Consider the following 22,215-nt stretch of genomic DNA (forward strand, 5'->3'; position numbering starts at 1 on the left):
TAAAGAAGGAGGTCAGTGTTTGCTTTCAGAGGAAGCTGTATGTGTGTGAAGAGAGAGCAACAGGGTTGGTATCATATGACCTCCAAAATGAGCGATTCCCCAATCAACTTTCCAGACAGGAGGCAGCTTGGACCAAAACAGGCAGACAGGCACACTGGGTGGAATTTTCCTCACACAAAGGCATGGAAATAGATGCCTTTGCTATTTTTCAAAACAGAAAATGAGAGCTAGACAACCATGAGCGCTTAAAGCCACAACAGTATGTTTCCATTAATTGTCAACATCCTCTTTTCAGATCCTGGATGAGGTAGAGAGACGGAGAGGCATCTCAGCAGCTCTGGTCTATCCCTTCATGAGGAGTCTGATGGAGTCCCCCTTTCCCGCTCCAGGGAAGATTATCAAAGTAAAAACCTTCCTTCCCGGTGCAGGAAATGAGGTCAGAGCTACAGGCACAGGCACAACAAAACACAACTGCTTTTTGTTTACGACCGTTAGCTCAGTACACTTTGGCAAAGTGCACTCAGTAAATCAGACTCACGCTTTCTGTGATCACTCAGGTCATTGAGTTGAGGCGGCCCACCGATTCCCGACTGGAGCACGTGGACTTTGAAAGTCTGTTCAAGTGTCTCAGCGTGCGGCAGGTGATTCGCGTCTTTGCCTCGCTGCTGCTGGAGCGGAGAGTCATCTTCGTGGCTGATAAACTCAGGTAAGTGTTCGAGTTAAAGAATTGGTCTGCAAAGTTGACCTGTGCAACCATATGTGCATACTTTATATTTGCATATACAAAAAGTATCTCATTGGATGGGTAATTTCAGACATTTTGTTTCTTTCCCAGTAGAATTTGTTTCAAATTCTCCTGGAAATTTTTTAAAAACAACACCAAAATTTCAGATTTCAGCCTCAAGACTCAGACTTCATCCTTCATTTTCTATATAGATGCATCTCTCTAGTGTAGCGGTTAACACGTTTGCCTCACACACACAAACATGATCCCTGGTTTGAGACCAGACACAAAGTTCTGATGAAAAATGAGGGAGCTGCTGAAAGACGTTTTACTTATACTGTGATTATATTGGCAACTGAAATGGGAACACACTTGTGTTCTTTCAGTGTGGGCTATAACAGGCATTTTCCCTCTGTGCCTTTACAAAAGGCTGTATATAAAAGAAAGAGTGCCTTAAACAAACAGCCGTCTGGGTACATTGAAATCTGTGGGAAAAGACAAGTCAGCTCCTGTGCTTCGTGACCTCAGCAAAAAGTGTTCCTGAGTTTATGGTCTAGTTTCAAATCTTTTTTTTATACTTATTTTCCCAGTTGTGTTAGATTTATTAAAGTGGCTCAAGATGGACATGTGCATGGAGGGATAGTGGATATATTGGAAAAAGGATGGAGCTGCCAGCCAGAAGGGAAAGAGGAACAATACAGAGGAGGTTCATGGATGTAATGAAGGAGGACATGCAGATGGTTGGTGTGACAGAGAGGGATGCTAGGGACAAATCATCCACTGTGGCGACTCATAAAGGGGAGCAGCCGAAAGGAAAAAAGTTTGGCCTAAGAGGCCCTGACAGACTGGTTTGGTTTTCCTTGCCTCCTTGCCATCTCAAATCAAAAAGTAGTTTAAGGATAGTTGGAAAGAAGCTTGCGTTCCTGAGTGCAGCGCACAACAAGAGATCACTTACATCAGCCGCGTGACCACTCAGTAAGCTGTGAATCTATATTAAATTAAATTCTCAATTTGTTCCAATCTGTGCGATGACACATCACACTCACTCTGAAGAGGAACTTGCAGGATAAGTGCCGTTTAGTGTCCAATCTGTTGTATCTAGAAAATTTCAGGGCTGCCTTAGTCTCATGCGGCCTGTTGGAATCCCTCTTCTAAACACAGAGACGTGTAATAGCAGGGTTATGCTGTGGATTTGCCAACTGAAGCCTGACAGATGCACGTGTAACAGTTTCACTCTGATGTCTGATGTTTGGTAAGTATAAGAAAAAGTCAAGCAGGAGTGGAGTTTTGATATCAGAGGTGTAACGGGTCGCTTTCAAAGGAGAGGTAAAATGTGAAGTCTCCAAGGACTCAGTGTCCTCTTCTTACACAAAAGAGAGGGGTACTTTAAGAGCATTGGAGTCAAGGGTGGAGTGGGAGGAGATTTGAGTGGAGAAGTAATCTCTTCATGTATCAGAGCCCAGTTTAAACAAACATCAGTGGGGGCAGTGACTGCGAGGGGAAGGAATGCACTTCCTGTGTGTGCAACTCTGCCCTCTGTGATCTGTGGCTCAACTGTCACCATTTGACTTACGATGTCACGTTCACTCCCTACGTACAAGTGACCTCGCGCTCTGCGTCCCCGGAGAAAATTTGTCTGAGCTGCTCATTAGCGGAGCTGATAGCATCGAGGAGTCATAGGGTGGGAATCACAAAGTGACTCGAGATAGAGTATTATTATGATATGTTAGCAAATAGCAGTCAATGTTGATAGATCTTTGTAATATCTAGCTCAAGTGATAAACAAAGCATACTGATGGTTTCCAGAGAATAGAGTCTTATACCTTCTGGTGATCCTCAGACATTTCCAAACATCAAGTTTACATTTATAATTTTTGACAACTCTTAGATGGATTGTCATGAACTTTTGTGAAGCTGCTCTTGTCCCCTCAGGGTTATTTGAACTTTGGTGACCAGGTGTCTTTTTATTTACCACCATCTAAAGGTTAAATTTCCAGATTTCTTCTTGTTTTTCTTTTTGCACGTTTCTCACACTTACATGTTTCAGTTCATCAGTCAGCAATAACCAGATAAATACAAAATGCAGTTTTTAAATGATGATTGAATTTATTAATGGAAAAAAGCTATCCAAAACTACCTGGCCCTATATGTAAACGTAATTACCCTACTAACTGGTTGCGCCACCTTTGGCAGCAAGAACTGCAGTCAAGCAATTGCAATAGCTGGCAATGAGTTTTACACACTGCTGTGGAGAAATTTTGGCCCACTCTTTTTTTGCACAATTGTTGTAATTCAGCCACATTGGAGGGATTTTGAGCATGAACGGCTTGTTTAAGGTCATACCGAAACATGTAAATCCTAATAAATTCCGGGTTTTGGAGTGACCACTCCAAAACCTTTGTTGGTTTTGTTTTGAGTTTTTTTGGACCCTTTCAGAGGTGAACTTGCTGGTGTGTTTTAGATTATTGTTCTGCATAAACTGAGTGTGCTTGATCTTCAAAATACAAACTGATGGCCGGACATTCTGCTTCAGGATTTTCTGGTAGAGCGCAGAATTCATGGTTCCATTAATAATGGAAAGTCGTCCAGGTCCTGAAGCAGGAAAGCGACTCCATCAAACTACCACCACCATGTTTGACTGTTGGTATGATCATCTTTTTATCAAGTGCTGTTGGTTTTACAGCAGATGTAATGCAACTCAAGATCATCGAGGATGATCCAGAGGATTTTTTTTGAGACAAGTCTTTGTGTTCTTTTCGGTCAGCAGTGGTTTTCACCTGGGAACTCTCTCATAGATGCCATTTTTGTCCAGTCTCTTTCTTATTGTTGAATCATGAACTCTGACCTTAACTGAAGCAAGTGAGGCCTGCAGTTCTTTAGATGTTCCTCTGGTTCTTTTGTGACCTCCAGGATGACTCGTCAATGCGTTCTTGGACTAACTTCAGTAGGACAGCCACTCCTGGGAAGGTTCATCTCTGTTCCAAGTTTTCTCCATTTGTGGATAATGGCTCTCACTGTGATTCGTTGGAAATCCCTTTTGTCTGATTTATTGCTTTTTGAGATCTTTTAGCTGCCTAAAGGATCTCTCAGTTATCAAGCCTGGATAAGGCAAGTGAAATTTAACTCAAACAAGAATGCAAAAAACTAAGAAATCAGAAAGGGGGCAAAAACTTTTATGACACTGTACCTAATTATTAAAAGCTCCGAAATATAAACTGAAGTATAATACCCACTTCAGATTTATTCCCAAATTTAAATAACTGAGAAGCAGAAGGTCAGTTAAAATGTAAAGAAAGGAGACATAAAACTTACACAAAACAAAAATAACATACACAACGTTTAATAAGGCAGCGTTCTCGACAGATTCCTCTTAATGTTTGATCTGCTCAAACCAGTCCATGTTTAATGTCTATGGTTTTATGCATGTGTATATGCAGTGCTCCAGTCTTTTTATTTAATTTTAAAACATGATCTCTGTGCAGCTTTAATGACTCATGTGATAAAAGAGCTACACCCTCTCCGTCTCTGGCACATAATCCATAGCAGACCGTGATATATGTTTCTTTCCCCTCAAATGTATACCCAAGACACGAAGGAACCGAGAGGAAAAGCTATTTTAGGCAATAGCTGCGTTCAATCAAGTCTTGTAAAAATGAACCGAGAGCTTTGCTGCTATTTCCAGAAATTTTGCTCCTTCTACACAAAAGTCTGAAAAGACAAAGTCATTCACCCTCTGATGCCTGTAAAAACTAGTTGGATGTCTAATCACAGACACTCAGCATTAGCTGTGCTGCTCTGTAATTGCTTTACTCAAGTGACCTGCAGATGTTGAATGAATTTTGTCAGTCCTGCAGGCTTATGTAAACAGTCACTGTCAGCCCTCAGGGTAGAGCTGAGAACGGTTACCAAATTAAATGTCTGGATTTATTGTTAAACATAAGCAGAGAAATACTCCTGCTGTATATTAGATTACAGATATTAATAATATGGTAATATGATTCTGTGCAGCTGCGCATAAATATATTTAATTAAAATAACTAACAATGCATTTTTGTGCAAATGAAAAAATTACATTAAACCTGCAATTTTTTAATGGCCAGTTTTTAGATACACCAGGCACAAATTTCTCTCCATGCACTGATAATAAACATGAGGGCAAATTCCAAATCGTACTTGTATCATTTTAATTTGATTTGTCACTTTATACACTTATCAGTGTATGTCTGAAAGAGCTGCGTAAGAGTAATTGAGCGGGCAGCGAAGAAGAGAAAAGAATTTAATGAAATATGAGAAGTCTGGCTTTTAGAGAAAACAGTGAAAAGAGGAGGGAACTGTGAAGGGAAACAAAACAATAGCTGAAAGCCTTTCTCACAGCCATGGTGAATTAATCAAGCTCACTTTTCTGTGGTGCAGCAGGCTGTTTGTGTTTCTGCATAGAGCCGTTCCTGTGTCCTCTTACAGTAAAACTACACGATTGAAAAAAATATTAAAAAATCACGTATGAGGTGTCGTGTTTTTGGTTTTGCACTAAATTGCCTGAAAGTGAACTGCAGCCGTGGAGCTTGCCAACATGTTTTGCAGCTGCAGATCTGCAATATTATGATCAATGTGGTGACTGTAGCGCTCAGACAGGTAGAATTATTGCTGTTGCTGTAGGCATTTTCAAATCAGCAGGTACTGCAGCGTGCTTGTTTCATTTAGTCCACGGTTGCTCTCAGACGCTTTCTCTGGCATGTTCTGCAGAGCTGGTACAAAGCCAAAACCACTTTTAGCAACTCATACGCTTTCCCATGTGGTATTCAACTCATCAACGCACTGTAAATATGTGAAATGTTTCAGTGGAGAAAGATGTGGCTATTACATGAGTCTGACCAGCTGATTTTTACATCAGTGAGCATATGTAACGGAAGACACCTGCACACTTACATTTGCTCTCCAGACAGCCTTGATTAAACTCGGATGTTATTGTGGTTTTAATAAGAACATGTATGGAGTTTTCCATCAGGGGGCCATTTCTCAGTGTAAAATAGTTTGTGCTGTTTGACTGAGACCGTGGCTGGAGACCCTTGTGCACAGGAAGTGAGGGAAAACCATTTGTGGGGCTAAAGGAGCAAGCAGAGAACATTCTGCTAAAAGGATAAAAATACACCACTGGGAGCTTTCCCTTGCTATACAGTTCTGCATGTACTCTGTTGCGACTTCGTGTGACTTCTAGGTGTTATTAGGGGCTTTGAAGGAGGCCTAACACTGAGGAGTGGTTTTGTGGATCAGCTGGCAAGTGACAGCTGTGGTTTGGTCTTCTACAGACCTGTCTGTGGAATTCATCTTGCCAAACCGTCCTAAGACTGGTTGATACAACACAGAGCTGCAAAGCATGTGATGATACAGCCTTGCCTCTCTTTTTCTTGAATACTGAAGTTTATCCTACTCTTCTTCTGGGCTTCACATACTAAGCCTCCCGATCCCATGTTTCCTGGAGTATCTGCCAATTCATTGTCACACACATTAAACCAGGCCCAGCAGACCCATGAGAGCTAATATGTGAGGATTAGCTCCCAAACCTCAACACACAACAGCTCTGAACAGACTTTATCTCTGTTGAACTCTCGGGATCTTTTTTTTCTCTTCTTTTCTTGAGAGTGGCATCATAAATTGAAACATAGATGTATTCCATCAAATTAAATGAGTCAAATTAATTTCTGTGGTCTAGTTTTTATTAGTAAAAAGGTATAGACCCTGTGCACAAGAAAATGCTAACTTCCTGGTTTGAGACCGGATGTGGGGTTGTACATTTCCGGTATTTTTTATTAATCCTTTATTTATCCAGGTAAAAAATCTCATTGAGATTAAAAATCTCATTTCCAAGAGAGACCTGGCATCATAGCAACAAAAGTCACATACCACATAGGTATATAACATTTAAAACAAATACAATATCCCATACAAACATGTGTAAAATATACAATAACAGATCAAATTAAGAGTACATTTAAAAACAATCAGCAAGTAGCTTTACTTTGCGGTCAATCGCTACTGCGAAGACATACTCCAAAATCATGTCCAAAACTCGAAAACGGAAAGATTGCGTTAAGTTACAAAGAGCAGAAGGTGGAAACACTCACCACTGTTGTGTCATAAAAAATCTAATGATCAATTTTGACGTTTAAAGAGTTTAGATCGATCAATTGTTTACATCACTCAACACAAGCAGAACTGCATTACAGAATCAGAAGACACATCGTCCACATTCAGAAGCACATCTCTGTATAGTGACAGTTCTTATGATTTAAACAGGCAAATGTTCAGCATTCAAACTACAGGTGAAGAATAGTCAAGCCAGATGTTTCCCATTATGTCGATATCAGGTAGTGAAGTACACACCTACACAGCATGTTAACAAACCGTGAAAAAAAGCAAAAAATGAAAAATTGCTGAACGATTGCTGGTAACGGTTTCTATACATTAGTATTTACGAAGGGTATGTTGTGACTTACCTTCAAAATTACAGCAGTACTGTATGTCCACGATGTCCACGAAACGTTTTGCACCGTCAAAAAATAAAATTGGCTACTTGATTTCACCTATCGCTGGTTATTTTTAGAACATAACACCCGCGATAAACGAGGGACCGGTATTTACAGATACTGAGAAATATAACATTTGAATCCCTTTTCTCTTTTGCTCTGAGGCGCGGGGGAAAAAATATCGACAAGTCGATGAACATCATTTACAGATATATTGGGTAAATGCCCAATCAGAATCAGAATCAGAATCAGAATACTTTATTGATCCCTGGGGAAAATTATTTTTTGTTACAGTGCTCCATTTTAAACCAACATTAAGACAAGACAGACAATACACTAACTAAGAATAGTACAATATATACATATACAATATATACAATATATATATACAATATATACATATATATACATACATACATACATACATAAGTCACTCATAAATACATCTATAGAAATGTAAATCGCCGCTTGATTCATTCACTTGCTTAACTTGTTTTGGACAGTAAACAGGGTGCGAATAGGACACCGGAAACAAAGCTCCCCACAGGGGTTTCCGCACCGGAAGTAGCATGTGCTAACGTGCACGTAGTCTATTAAACTATGGAAATTCATGTATATTTACATATGTTTACGTCAGCAAGTTTATTGACACACACTTTGTTGCTTTGGGTGTCATTGAATGGCAAAAACCGATTTTTTTTGTCCTCTTGTATCTACGTTAGGGTAACTCATTTAATTTCTAACATGTTCTCAATAATGCTAAATGCTAACCTATGCCTTCTTACTTTGTACATAGGCTGCATATAAAAGCTGGACATGCCTACTGTGATGTCACCCACGTGCTTTTGGACTTTAATAAAGGGTGGAAGTTATCAGCAAAGCAAGCTAGCAAGCATGGTTAGGCCTCAGTCACACAGGCCTAGAGACTGGGTAACCACCATATGGTAACGATCAGTCACGACAGAAAAAACAAGTGTGTCACGATAAAATAGACCCCCTTTTACACAGGCCTACAGAGTGGTCGGTTTGCCTAGCAACCAGTGAAGTGTGTATTCTGTCACTGGTTGGTGAGTGGTTTCTGAAGGTTTCTGGGAATCGCAGAGAGGGCCATGGTACTTTAGTGAAAAACCTCCTTGCAGTTACCTCGGTCACTAGCAGACTGCCCTTATTGCAGTTTGCATGGTAGATGCCAAATTGTCCGCAAACACTTGGAAACTATTTTCAAGCAAGAGTTAAACTGAATAGTGTTACGCAAAACAGAAACGGTTAGTGTCCTGAGGGTGGTCAAGGCAAATTGTTTGCAACCAAATCTACCACAAGGAGGTTTTTGGCACACCATGCTCTTTGTAACCAGTTTCACCTAGACTCAGCCAGCAGCCTCTAGCAGTCACTCACTGTCCGAGGCCTTAGAAAGCTACATCTATAAACTTTAGTGTAATGGGCTAAGTTTCCATTCAGCTTAAACACTCCCAAGAAAATCTCCAGGACTCAGACGATTGGATTCCAGAAGTTTTTACTGGGCACTTTTTGTGAAACTGTAAACACAATACAATGAAATATACTGTAAACACAATACAATGAAATATACTGTAAACACAATACAATGAAATATATGAAATGTATTATAGATGCAATAAGCTCAAAGCATCTGGCTAATTATCACAGCTTGACAGCCTAGCCGCATAGCTTATATGAGACACAATAAAGTTAACCGAATAACAGACAACGGTTCAAAACGCTTCACCGCTTAATTGTACAAAATGAATTATACTCACAGACTATGCCTTAGCGAAGAGAAAAGGATTAATCCTGTAACGGCGGAGCTGGCGGTTGAATGAGCCCACACGCTAATATCCCGAGTCACACAGTAGATTCACTTTCTGACTCTCAGCGTAAACTGCTCTCGTGTTGTCATGGTTACGAAAATACACACACCGCTCTAAGCTACGATAGCGAGATAAAGAGAACACAAAGAACACATTTCTGGGGGCATAACATTTAGAGATGCAATGCTAAGACACGGGTACTTACTAGTTAGCGTTAACAGATAAATAAAATACTACAATTTTACTCCTCAAAACTGAAGCACTAAACTTCTTGAATGATCTGGAATGAACACATAGTAGTATTAGTCATGATATTTAATTCAAAATGGTCCAAAAGGCACCTGCAACACAAACACGGGCAAGAAGTCCAGTTCAGTGACTCAAATTTGTGAGCGAAGCCTAGCAGGAGTGCTAGAGCTATATCGTCAGAGTATGATTCAAATAGGCTGGACTGTTAACTTTAACAAAGTCCAAATGCAGTACAGTTGTTATGAAGGGGGAAACTATCCACAGAGACCAAAAATATTTTTGTACAAAGCTGTAAAATTGCTTAAGAATGCAGTTTAGTTGGAAATTTTACCACATGCGTCTGTGACGACTTGTCTCAAGTGGACACTCCAAGAACTGCAGTTTTTTCCACCTCCGACTTGGATTATTTGTCAGTTACTTCATTTTGATTTGTAGGGTTAAATTTCCTAATTAGCACTAGAAAGTACAGAAAGTACATCTGAGACAGAAGTACTGCTAGTTTTATACTTCTGATGGTCACAAACCAAATAATTTTAATTCATTCAGTGGTTTTGAAAAGATTTCCTCCTCTTCCTGATCTTCCTCCCCTCAACCCCAACCGGTCACAGCAGATGACTGAGGTTTTTTCCTGTTATAAGGGGGTTTTTCCTTCCCACTATTAACAAGTGGTTGCTCAAAGAGGGTTGTTTGTTTTCTCTCTGTTACTGAAAGGTGTTACCTTGACATGACTTTCTGTGATTTGGTGCTACATAAATGAAATTGAATTCAGTGGAATTTCATATTTAGAATAAAGTGGCACTGACCGACTTTGTGGCAATGTTGATGTCATAGCTAAAAAAGCCATATAAAGGCCTATAATCTTATCTGGTACCACCAATTTTGAGTGGCTAAAATCCAGCTTCTGTACTTATCTACACTGTACCAAGGAAAAAATATGGCTTTACTGTTTAACTCAAACTGTTTTATTTTTTACATTCTACTATTCTTTACCAATCAATGTATATGGAGGCCAAAAAGCATTTTTTTCTTCTTATTTTATGACCTGCGTATGCCTGAAGCTTTGGTCTAGATCAAACGGGAATGTCCCACTCGTTCTCCAGAGTTGAGTGGCAACCTCTGGTAGTGCGGAGTGTTTTCGTTGCAAGTTCATTTTCTCCCAGGAGTATGCGGTCGGGGAATGAGTGTAATTGATCCTTTTTGGTATCAGTGGTGTGCAGGGCTGTGTGTAGCCTGTGGCGAAGGTTTTCGGAGATCTGTGCCCCATCACTCCCTGTTGGAACTCGTCAAACCCAGGAGACGGGATCTGTTAGGAATTATCAAGCCCACCTCAGGCAAATGGAAATCAGACTGGCCAAAGCAAAGCTGCAAGTGCTTCATGTTGTGAGTGAAATGTAAAAAAAAGAAAAAGAAAGGTTGAATGCTGTGGTTATTGTATCCTTTGGGTTTCTCTGATGTAATTTTATTTTACCCTGTCTAGAAAACATTTTAATCTTGTCAATTTGACTCATGGGAAGTTCAGAAAAAAAATCTCTGGCAGACATGTAGCTGGAATGGATATTGTGGAAAAAAAAGCTGTGGGAGTTTGTCAGTTTTCTCTGTATATTGCTCAGTAAAGTTTCTCTGCGCTGAAACAGACATAGGTCACATAAAAGGGAGGAACTTTTGTTTGCTGTACTGCTGTTGATGAAATGTATATATCTCAGATAACGTGCGTCATATACCATGTTTGATCACTGGTCTCGGTCTTGAGCTATACTGATTTAGTGGTTTGTGTGTGTGTGTGTGTGTGTGTGTGTGTGTGTGTGTGTGTGTGAGAGAGAGAGAGAGAGAGAGAGAGAGAGAGAGAGAGAGAGAGAGATTGGACCCACAGTTTATTTTCACTCTCTTTGTGTACATGGACTGGACAGTATGTAGAAGACTGAGGGGAGTCTGGAGGGGGGGCGGGGTCAGCCACTGTCAACAAGCGACGGATCGTGAGAAAGACGTGCTGCTATTTGTGAGCTTCATGTTATACCACAGCTGTCGAAGTTAAACCGAGCTGCTGCGTTTTGTTATTGCGTCAACAAGACCCCAGCTTAACCATAGCAACATGTCAGAGTCACGCCACCCCTGCAGACAGAGTGGGGCAATCTCAAAATAATGCAGTTTGTGGGGTTACGGTTCCTCGTTGTGGTCTATAGTAAATGGTGTTAACTGTTGGCGCGAGAAGTGGAAGTGCAATAAATTAAGGCATTAATTTTTCCAGAAGCTGTGATAATAAGCTCTGATAACGTAAAAACTTTGGGGGGAAAGAAAAGAAAAACAAGTGTATTTGTGGAAGCTCAAGAACAGTCTGTTGGATCTGGCTGCACCTTAGAAGAGCTGCAGGAAGAACAAAGAGTCCGAATACTTAGCTGTACTGTTATGGCTCATTTAAAGGCAACAGTTTCAGGGAAAAGAGGATCAAATAGTCATTTAACTTGGAGAATTGGAGTGTAGTGATGGAAATACATCGGCTGTGCTCCAATAGTTTGGAATGTGGCCCCAGTTAGTGATTTAGTAGTAATGATTTTCCAAACATTGCATTTTAAAGAAGAATATAACGTTCAACTTAGCATGACCACAGCAGGTGGTGCTTTTTGAGTAAATGCTTGACTGCACAACCCTTTCAGCGTTTTATACTCCCTGTTTCAAGCTTGTCTGAATTAATCTGGTTAAACATGATTGATGTGTTTGCCTTCCTCTTTGTCTCCCATCATCAGCACCCTGTCCAGCTGCATGCATGCTGTGGTGGCGCTCCTCTACCCCTTCTCCTGGCAACACACCTTTATCCCGGTGCTGCCAGGGTCCATGCTGGATATCGTCTGCTGTCCCACTCCGTTCCTGGTGGGGCTGCTCTCCAGCTCGATGCCTAAACTCAAAGAGCTGCCTGTAGAAGAGGTGAGTACATTGTATTTAGACCATGAATTTTTCAATTTTCATGTTGATGTCAGCGATGTGTAAATGTTGCTGCGTAGAGTCCTGAATGTAAGGGATTTGGATGACATGTTTGGATGACATGTTAAAACAGTACAGATTCACAGTAATTCCATTATGACCTGGCAACTGTGGCTGTTTCTCTTTCTGTCTCCGTTTTTATTATACTAGGGAACGAGCCAGGTGACGTCCAAATGATGAATTTACCCAGCCGGGGTAAATTAGTTGATCAGTAAAAATAATGGTTACAGGTTTTAGACCAAGTCTTTCTACAAAACAGAATCTTGGTGAAGTGAAGTGTGGCAAGACTTTACTACACTGGTCTGTATCACACATGGCTCAATGTGGATGGACGGATGGCATCTGTGCTCTCCATCTGATTCTTTCTTTCGTATAAAATAAATATTTTGGCAGTAGAAGCCGCGTGAAATGAAATGGCCATTAGTTTGTTACAAAAGTGTTACTACACCCAGTTTTTCCCCAGCGTGGGCCACATTAATGTATCAAACTGAGAAGCGACCATGTTAATCAGAGTTAAGACTGACCCAATAACGAGTTGTTCGCGATACCAGAAACCTGTTTCTGTCACTCTTCCAGTTTGTGATTCATTCATTGCGACATTTGTCCAAAGTACGTTTACATCTAACATTGTGCTGTAGCATGTAGCTTTGACCATTTTATGTACAGTGGACTTTAAAGTTAAATAATTCATCAAAGAGTTCTCATGTGTGCTAATCAAATAATGATATCCTCCTTTTCTCTTTTTTAGGCTTTAATGGTCGACCTGGGAACTGACCGCTTCATTAGACAGGTTGGTCTAATGGCATTTAAAAAGAAAACCATTAGCATTAGCATGAGCAGTGACCACTGTGCCCCAAGTGGTAATGTAAAGATAATGGCAAATTTCCTTTAACACCCTACATGTTGTTCAGTCGTTTGCTCAAAAACATTAATTGGCATTTCTTATTTCTGGAACAATATATTAATAAGTAAAAGCAGCTTTAATTGTGACTTAACTCAGAAAAATTTAATAATTATAATAAAAGTTCAAAACTCAGGATAGGAATGTAATGACTAGATGAAGTAATGAAGCACACAGAGGTGATCTGTCCCAAGAAAAAAGCCAATAATGCATAGGTGAACTACATCTGACAACAATGAGGGTGTGAAAAGAACAAAGGCAGGAAGTAAAAATATAGCCACATTAGGAAGAAAAAAAGCAACAAAATAACACAGGAAGTGACGGAAAGAGAGACATAGAACATACCTTCCTAGGCAAACAGGAAGACAGAGAGGAATGCAGAAAGCAGGACAACAGTAAAGAAATAGAGAAAAAAAACTAAGAGGAACCGCAGAGATCATTCCTGGGTATCCTGGTTTTCTGTGGCAACATGTAATTGTGGTGAAACATCTGTCACAGCAAAATGTCTCAATAATGTGCGTACACAGCAGTAACTAACTCAAGTTAGCAGATAAGAGCTATCATGAGTAAGGGACAAAAACAAACAAACCAAAAAAAACCCTGACTGTATCAGGTCGAGTAGGAAGATCGAAACATTTCTTATTCCAAAAATTAGACAGTCATGCTCGTAAAAGGTTGCAGAGCATCGTCTCCACGCCACTGTTGTTCATCTGTAGTAACTGCAGCACTTTCAACTGTCTGTAGATGGATGACGAGGCATCGCTGTTGCCGCGGAAACTTCAAGCAGCTCTCGAGCAAGCGCTGGAGCAGAGGAATGACATCATCACTCAGGACTCTGACAGCGAGTCAGACGAAGGTGAATAAGCGACTGAACATCTCTCGGTTTAACGCGGCAGATGTTCTTCTTGTTAATTAGGGCGACAGGGAGCGCGGTCTACAAGTCTGTGAAACTGGCTGGGAAATGACGTCTTCTGTTCTGCTGACAGTGAGTCATGAAAGGCTCATCTTTGAGATGAGCTAATGCTGTTTCTGGTGGTAGTAGTGTACATTTCAAGCTGACTGGAGCATAAGTGCAGTTGTTTCTAATGTGTCAATGTCTCTATGTGTAGCTCCCATGTGCCCTCGCAGTCAGGATTCCCGGTTTTCACCCAGGAGGCCAGGTTTTGACTCCTGGTGTGGAAATGAGGCTTTTATCAAGGAATCATGAATGGCTTACCTGTAATGGGCTGTCACAACATGCTTTACGGCACAGAAACAAAGAGAATTTTGACATAATAAGGCCAAATCATTTGTGTTTTTTTAAGGCTACTTCAGACAGTCTTATCTCTGCTTTCCAAATTCCCCTCCAAGACCAACAGCTAACACTCTGTGTGGTTATGTTACATGTGCCAAGTGCCACTCATAACCAGTTCTCACTAGTCCAGAAAGCCAATACACTTGTGCAACCCACAGTATAGCCTCATTGGACTGTAGGTGAAGGGGAAAATGAAACTACAACTACAACAATTAGCTTTCTTGTGCTAATATTAGTGGAAAGTAATAAAAAACAATAACAACACGAGTAATCAAGAAAAGAAATAAGTAAAAAATATTGACCTGTGGTAAACTAGCCTTGAATGACAGTTGTAGCTCTGGGTGCTCTGATGGGCAGGATTTCAGGTTTTTCCTGCAGTGTCATTGTGCTTCACTTGACATCTTCTGACATAGGATAAGCACAAAGCTGTCACATCATTATTGTTATGTCTCAATTTTGTCGTTAACATGACTGAGGTTTGGTCTTTATTCGACAACTTTACTTTGCAAGCACAGCAAAATTCTTGAACTTCAAGGTTTAACAAAAGCTGTGGGCCTATTTTATCGATTAACGCCTTCGTTTTTATCCCCCACAGAGTATAACTCGCTGAACAGCCTGGTGTCGGAGGCGTTCATCCGCTTCTTCCTGGAGACTATTGGACATTACTCCCTGTTTATCACTCAGAATGAGCGTGGGGAGCGCATTTTCCAAAGAGAGGCCTTCCGCAAATCAGTGGCATCGAAGAGCATCCGACGTTTCCTGGGAGTCTTCATGGAGTCTCAGATGTTTGCAGGGTTCATCCAAGACCGGGAGCTCAGAAAGACACGAGCTAAAGGTAGACTGCTGTTCTCTGAGTGTCAGCTGGGTCTATGAATGCTCTTTCTTCCTTAAAACATTTCATGAGAAAGCTGTTTGCTTTTCTTTGTGCATTTCCACCCCTGCATTCCTAATGCTCTCTGTGCAGAAGAAAGCATTGCACTTACACTGACCTCTAGTGGCTGAAAGTTTTTCAACAGCATGCTTTCTCACTGAATCAAAGCAGCTCCCTGAAGTATTGATGTTTCATATTCTCGTTCTTTACCCTTCCTTTTCCTTTTTTTTTAAAAGAAAAATCTCTGCTGTTGTGTTGACAGGTCTGTTTGAGCAGCGGGTAGATCAATATTTGGAGGAGCTGCCAGACACAGAGCAGAGTGGAGTCAACAAGTTCCTCAGAGGCCTTGGTGAGTTCAGAAGCAGACATATTTTAGGAGCTGGAAAGTTATAAACAGAAATATCAAATATTTATTCTGCATATGCTAATGTCATCTGAACAGGCAGAGCTACACAGCAGCTTTTACCAAACCTCTGCACAGTTTCACTCTCACTTTATTTTTTATTGTAAATATCTCACATGACACGAGCTAGCTGTGATAGGCTTCACCAATAAGAACTTAAACATGGATGTTTGCCAGAAATCAGATTTTTTTTTATACCGAATATTCGTGGCTTCGTTTTACACGGCTTAATAGATTCATGTATTTTATTTCCAGGAAGTAAAATGAAGTTTCTCCACAAAAAGAACTGAGGAGACGACCTGATCTTTCAAGTCTCTGCGTCAAGACGACTCCCATTTTCATACTTTGTTTTGTTTTAAATGTTCTAAAAGCATGTACATATTATTTCACTGTAAGCTGTGATGCTCTTCAGCCTATGTTTATAGTATGAGATAGCAATAGCAGGACGGTACACAGCATGTGAGTCGTAGAGTAACCACTGATGTCTAGTCGTGCTTGTGAAGAGTGTTATCGGAGTTTGTGAGTGTATGTGACTTGAAATGGGTTGCAGGAGGGCGTAGATGTACAGATATGTTTTCCTTTTTGCATTATTTTACGACAGTGTTTTTCTCTGTTTGACCTAAAGCTTATTCAAAAACTGTACATGCAATACAATGAAGAAGATGGTTTGAACTCTTCCTGGAGATTTTTACAGTCTTTTATTAAAAGTGATCATTAAAATTGTTTCAGTGTCCAAGTGTAAGCATTGAACTTAAACTTTATTCTATTCTTTATTCTTTAACCTTATTAAACTGTATTCGTTCATTATCAAAACAAGGCCCAAAGCAGTACAGACTTCCCAGTCAGACATAGACATATATTTCACATTTTGCCTGATGATGAAAACTCACCTCCTTTTATCGCTGACATCTCAATGACAGCCTCTCCCAAAGCTGTGTATTAGGTTGGTAAGATCCCAAAAGGCGCAGTAGTCTAACACCGGCTACCACATGCTGCTGGTAACCTAATTACGTCTGTGCACATCACTCCGGTGGCTGTCGCTGCCACGCTGTTATTAGCTCTCCTAACTGAGCGGCTCGCTGTTGATTCCAGGTGCCGTGGTGCTTTTCTCCTGCCAGTGTCTTTATCGCAGTTAAGAGTGACATTTGATGTGAAGTGGTCGTGCAGAGACTTTCGGATAAAGAGCTGGCCATGAAAGAATTTTTTTGCTTGAGCAAAAGTTGTGAAATCAAGTTATAATAACAGTGAACCTACAATTATGCTTTCAGAATGTAGTAAATACAACAACAACAACAATCTTTATTTATAGAGCACATTTAAAAGCCTTGGGCATACCAAAGTGCTTTACATAAAACAATAAAAGGTTCAAACATTGATAACGGATAAAAAAAATAAAAAATAACGAGTTATGTTCATAGATAAAAGCTACCAATAAGAATGACTACAGCACATGGGTAATAGCAAGATAAAAGCTGTACCACCATAATAAAAGACACCAATAGAAAGATAGGAGGGAATTAATACAAGAGGTCAATAGGTCACAGCAACCAAACAAACAAACAAACAAATACACACAAGTACTAGTATTTAATATTTTACTGTGGAATATTATCATTCATAGGTGTAATAACTGGGAGTTTTAAAATCCCCCAGTCCAGCTGACATTACAGCTTCTTACCACTTTAACTTCCTGTGACCTGAGATTGTATTTTGATTTCTTCTAGTTAACTTCTGTAAACTTCCTCTTTGAAAAAGAAGTATCTCCTCATATGAGGATATTGGTTTTCTTTTACAGCGTAGCACAATAAAGTCAAAGCTGCTTAACACAGCATGCAACACTTAATAAACAGAATGAAACCCAAAATATGTCAGGAAGTTAAATGTTGCAGCTGAATCCAACTCTTAGGTTGGTGGCTCTGTTACTTAAACATCTTTTTATTTTTAAACAGATTTTTCCTAATATTCATCTGAAATATGTCTAGGAAAAAAGTAAAAGGTGCAATAATTTCCTTTAAAATTGATTGCAGCTACAGTGGCATAAAGACATACTCAAAAAAAGTATCAAATTTAAAAATCAAGTAAAAGTATAAGGTCCTAAAACCACCAACATACTGCTAAAATTATGGCTGTACTTTAACTTGCGGACACCAAGGATATGTGCTGCTACATTGCCCACATCAGCAGGGCAAATGGGGTAAACTGGCCAAGTGGCTGCAGTAAAACGGTCCTGCAGATTATAGTATCAATAATTCAAGACCAGGAAAGGATGAGTGTGTAGAGTGATGCCTTAAATTGGGAATATACCTGCTACTTCTTTAAGCTGTCTAAGAAAAATGTTTTAATGTTCTATTTGTGACCATTATGAACGCCGGCTTCACTCGCTGGACTGATTTAAAAAAGAAATATTTGAATGTTTTCACTGCTTTAATAATAAAGTATTCCATATCTTTATTTTATTTTAACTAGATGACTTTTAAAGTCATACATGTTCCTGATGTTGATGTTTGATGTGAGTGTTGAGATTTTAAATGAACCATTCACATGTCCGCTGAATTTCTGTACATTTAGTCAGGCACTAAAGTCATCTATGATTTTCAGATGCTTGCTTGATTTTAAAACGCTATCATGTTTTATAATGATAATGCACAACACTTTAAAAAAAACATAGTTACAAAACGCTTCAGAGACCAAACACAATTAAACTATGAATTCCAGCTAATCTCCGAAATTTAACAGCTGAAATGATGCTGCAGTAACTCGGCGATAAAATGCGTAATATTTTATCACTGTTGCACCTTTTTTTTTTACTCAGAAATTGACACACGATTCCCGTTTTCAGAAAAATGTGGAGTTTTAAATTTTGGTCACGTTGATGATTTGTTTGTAATTTTGTAATTACGTGTTTATACATAATTTTGCATTTAAGTTTCGAAAGGTATTACACGTTAATATTTTGTATCGCTCAGTGACGGTGGGCTCTAATTGTAAACTTGCAGTCTTCTCGCCAAGTGTCACACTTCAGCCTTGAGAAACGTCAGAAGTATTGCAGGACTATAAAATCTCACGATTAACTGCGAGACTTGGAATCTCCAAAATTTTGTCCGGGCCAAAGAGCGACATCCGAAGGGGGATCAACACTCGGAGATGCTCGGGTCAAGGTAAAAGAAAAAAAGAAAAAGAAAGGATAAACTCTCTTTGTGCAGACGCAGGGCACAAGATGTGATGGGCAGGCTGACAGAAGCGGAGTTTCTCGGCAGACAGTCTCGTTTCCTCCGGACCAAAAACAACACTGTGACATCCTCACACGCGCGCACACTGATGTTTACCTGACAGGATGTTTTGCACGAGCCGTGCGCTTCGTGAGGGGATTTAATTTGTACACAGGCACAGTTTGTAGCTGCTTAGTGGTGGAAAGTATCCGTGTGTTTACTTTGTGTTTGCGTGCTGTCCTTCTCTGTGTTGTGGATTGCACCATGATGCCATGATAGGGGCGGAATCTCATGCGCACTTTCTAAAAAATAATATCACGCTCAGTGATGCGCTGGCTGCTGATGCAGAGGCAGGCTGTGGATGAAGGGGCAGGTACTCTGCGATGTCTCTGACGTGCTTGCTGTTGTTATTTGAAGAAGCTTTAATAAGGTGCTGACAGCACATCCATAAACAGATGGAACAGGTAGCCGAACGCGTAATACGCCAGAAGGAAAATCACAGGAAATCCCGAATTCCCACAGCCTTATGCAGTGGGCTAATACAAAAACTACACATTACTGTTCACGCTTAATGTAAGTTTCCCACAAGGGTTGGGTGCTATTCAGATACGGATGTGCTGTTTTACATTGTTTACAGTTCAGTCATAATGTAACCTAAACACTAAACAGGTATTCATTGCAATAATTTGATGAACTTGTATTTATTATTAAGCTAAAACTAATTTTTTTAACGCCTCGATAAGATAAAGAGGGTAAAAAATTGATTCTTTCACAATTATACACCCCATGACTTAGTGGTGTGCAGAAACTTTTTGTTTGTTTAGTTTGTGGCATGTCCTGTGACTTGACTCACATAAAATAACTTCTGCACGGCTCTGGATTTCATATAGGCCAATTTCGTTTTAGAGGCCACTGGCTGTGATGAACTTCTCGATATGTTTTTCCTCTTATTTATTGCGTGAATTGAGCTCCTTATTCTGTAAGTTTTGCTATGAATATTATATTAATATTATACTTTTTTCAGTGAAGTTTAATTTCAAATGTTTTCTTTTGCTTCAATGTAAAGAAATGTAGTTTAATGTAAATCCAAATTAGCATTTGAGAAGCCTGCTAGAGGACCGCAGCTCCCAGCATCCTTAGTGCTGCAGAGCTGCAGCACCCTATAGTTAACAAATTTTAATACAATATTATTTTATGTTTTGCATATATATTATTATATATTAATGTTGTAGCATGTACTACTATAAATGAAATGCAGTGGTTAACCTATCGTGCTGTGCAAAATTCTCGAGCTACCCTTCCTTTCTTTATATTTTGGTAGGAAAATGGGAAATAGGTGCAATGATTTATTGAAACACATGCAAAAAAAAAAAAGAAGCAAAAAACTGAGCTTTTACAATTTCAACAAGCTTGAAAGTCAATATTTGGCATGACCACCTTTCTTTTTCAACACAGTCTGAACTCTCTTAGGGACGATTTCTTGTAATTTAGTGTAATTACAATTCCTTTAGTGTTCAGGAATAGTTTTACAGGTTTCATAAGGATTGAAGATTCAAAGCTTCTCTTTGGATGTTGGCTGCCTTTTGTTTCATTCTCTGTCAAGATGATCTCACACTGCTGTTGTTGAGGCCCGGGCTCTGGGGAGGCCAGTCCATGACTGACAGTGTTCAGTCGTATGTTTTTCTATCCAGGTATGCTCAAAGGGTTTGCATTGTCATCCTGAGCTACGAAGCTGTTGCCAATCAGATGGTACTGCATGGTGGTTTAAAATCTGATGGTACTTTTCTGCATTCATAATCCCATCAAATCTGACAGAGCCTTCACTGTGTTTTACAGATGGCTCTAGACACTCACTGTAGTAAGTCTCTCTTGATCTCCACTATGCCTATTGACAATATTTGGACTATAAATTTCAAATTTCATCACTCCATAAGACCTGTTGCCACTGATTTTCAGCACAGTTTTGTATAATTTGGTATACCTCATTCATTTCTCCCTGTTTTCCTTTCTTAAAAATGACATGCTTCTACTGAGCTCATTTCTGATGAGGCTTTGCTTTGCTGGATATTTTCCTGTTTCTTAAGGACATGACTTTCAGATACTGTTCATCTGCTGTAGATTTTATGGTTTTTGCCAGTTTTTTGTCTAATAGCTGTTTGAGAATCACCTTGTTGGTTCTTTGCTAAGTTGCCTGTTATGTAAACACAACACAGGTTCACCCCTTGAGGGGTGGTTCAGGAGTTTTGCACAGAACACTTAATTACAGACTACCTGTAATATCAACAGTATTGCCAGTGTAATGACGAACTGGGAATTTTTACTGTGCAGCTTTATGAGTCTTTTGCTAGTTCAGTGTTTTTGGATTTATGGCTTACATGCTGAGGCTGAACCGATGTCAGTAATATTACATTTGAATATTAAATTGTGTTGTTGGCACATGTGGAAAGTAGTTTATTAAGAAGGTAGCCATTGCAGCTAAAGAGCAATAATATGTGAGAGTTGTTCGTCTGCCTGCTTATTCTGCCCCCTGGTGACAAAAAAATTATAAACACCCCTTTAAAATAAATAACACTGAAAATAAATGTCATGTTATTTTATAGCCTATCAGCTATACCGGTTCAACTAGCCCACATTCAAAAGATAAACATGATGTGGAAAATATGTGTTTAAGACTTGTTTCTATCTTTAAATTAAATTGAGTTAGAAGGTCGGGATGTTTTTGTCACATGTGATGCCTTTTGTGAAGGAAGACTTTGTGCTTGATTAACATCTGATGAGTGAAAAGTGAAGACGTTTCTTTCCTGTTCATGGATTTGGTAACAGTGAGTTGTTTGAAGGGAGGAATAGTAAAACAGCATGATAATTTCAGAGTGGTTGAAGATAATCCCGCTTTCTCTGTGACCTCATCACCTCAGTGTTAATAGATGTTACTCGGGAGGTGCTTTCAAGGGAGAGATCATAGCGCAGGTTTCTATAATTGTGACGTCTCCGGAGATGGTATGCGTATCTAGTGCCAGCTTAGCAGAGCAGGGAAGCTGGCGGGAGGTTTCAACGTGAGCGATAAACGCTGTGCAGGTTGCAGAGAAAGCGAGTGCGCAGTTTGAAAATGCTACAGAGCTGAGTGAACGAGACACAGGGTGCACCACGACTGGCTAATTGTGTTTCAAATTGGGTCTTTGAGTTCACAATGGGGAATGGGATTGCTCTGAGCTCCCCCGCTGAAGTATCCAAGGATGAG

At 39.8% G+C, this 22,215-nt stretch overlaps 1 protein-coding gene across 2 annotated transcripts in view; it reads left to right on the forward strand.

Moving 5' to 3' along the window:
- dennd2b (DENN domain containing 2B) overlaps window positions 1–16,509 on the forward strand; it is a 56,597-nt gene extending 40,088 nt beyond the window's left edge. For both annotated transcript variants that reach the window (XM_085402428.1, XM_085402422.1), the window contains exons 13-20: window positions 296–436; window positions 558–706; window positions 12,065–12,242; window positions 13,048–13,089; window positions 13,945–14,056; window positions 15,090–15,329; window positions 15,628–15,714; window positions 16,024–16,509. In XM_085402428.1, coding sequence (XP_085258554.1) covers window positions 296–436; window positions 558–706; window positions 12,065–12,242; window positions 13,048–13,089; window positions 13,945–14,056; window positions 15,090–15,329; window positions 15,628–15,714; window positions 16,024–16,058 — 984 coding nt within the window. In that variant the 3' untranslated portion in view covers window positions 16,059–16,509. The remainder of the gene's footprint in view (window positions 1–295; window positions 437–557; window positions 707–12,064; window positions 12,243–13,047; window positions 13,090–13,944; window positions 14,057–15,089; window positions 15,330–15,627; window positions 15,715–16,023) is intronic.
- The last annotated feature ends 5,706 nt before the right edge of the window (window positions 16,510–22,215 follow it).

Source organism: Rhamphochromis longiceps, linkage group LG1 (genome assembly GCF_057381845.1).
Source record: "Rhamphochromis longiceps isolate RC_006_pf linkage group LG1, R_longiceps_female_GT1.1, whole genome shotgun sequence".
Taxonomy (NCBI): Eukaryota; Metazoa; Chordata; class Actinopteri; order Cichliformes; family Cichlidae; genus Rhamphochromis; species Rhamphochromis longiceps.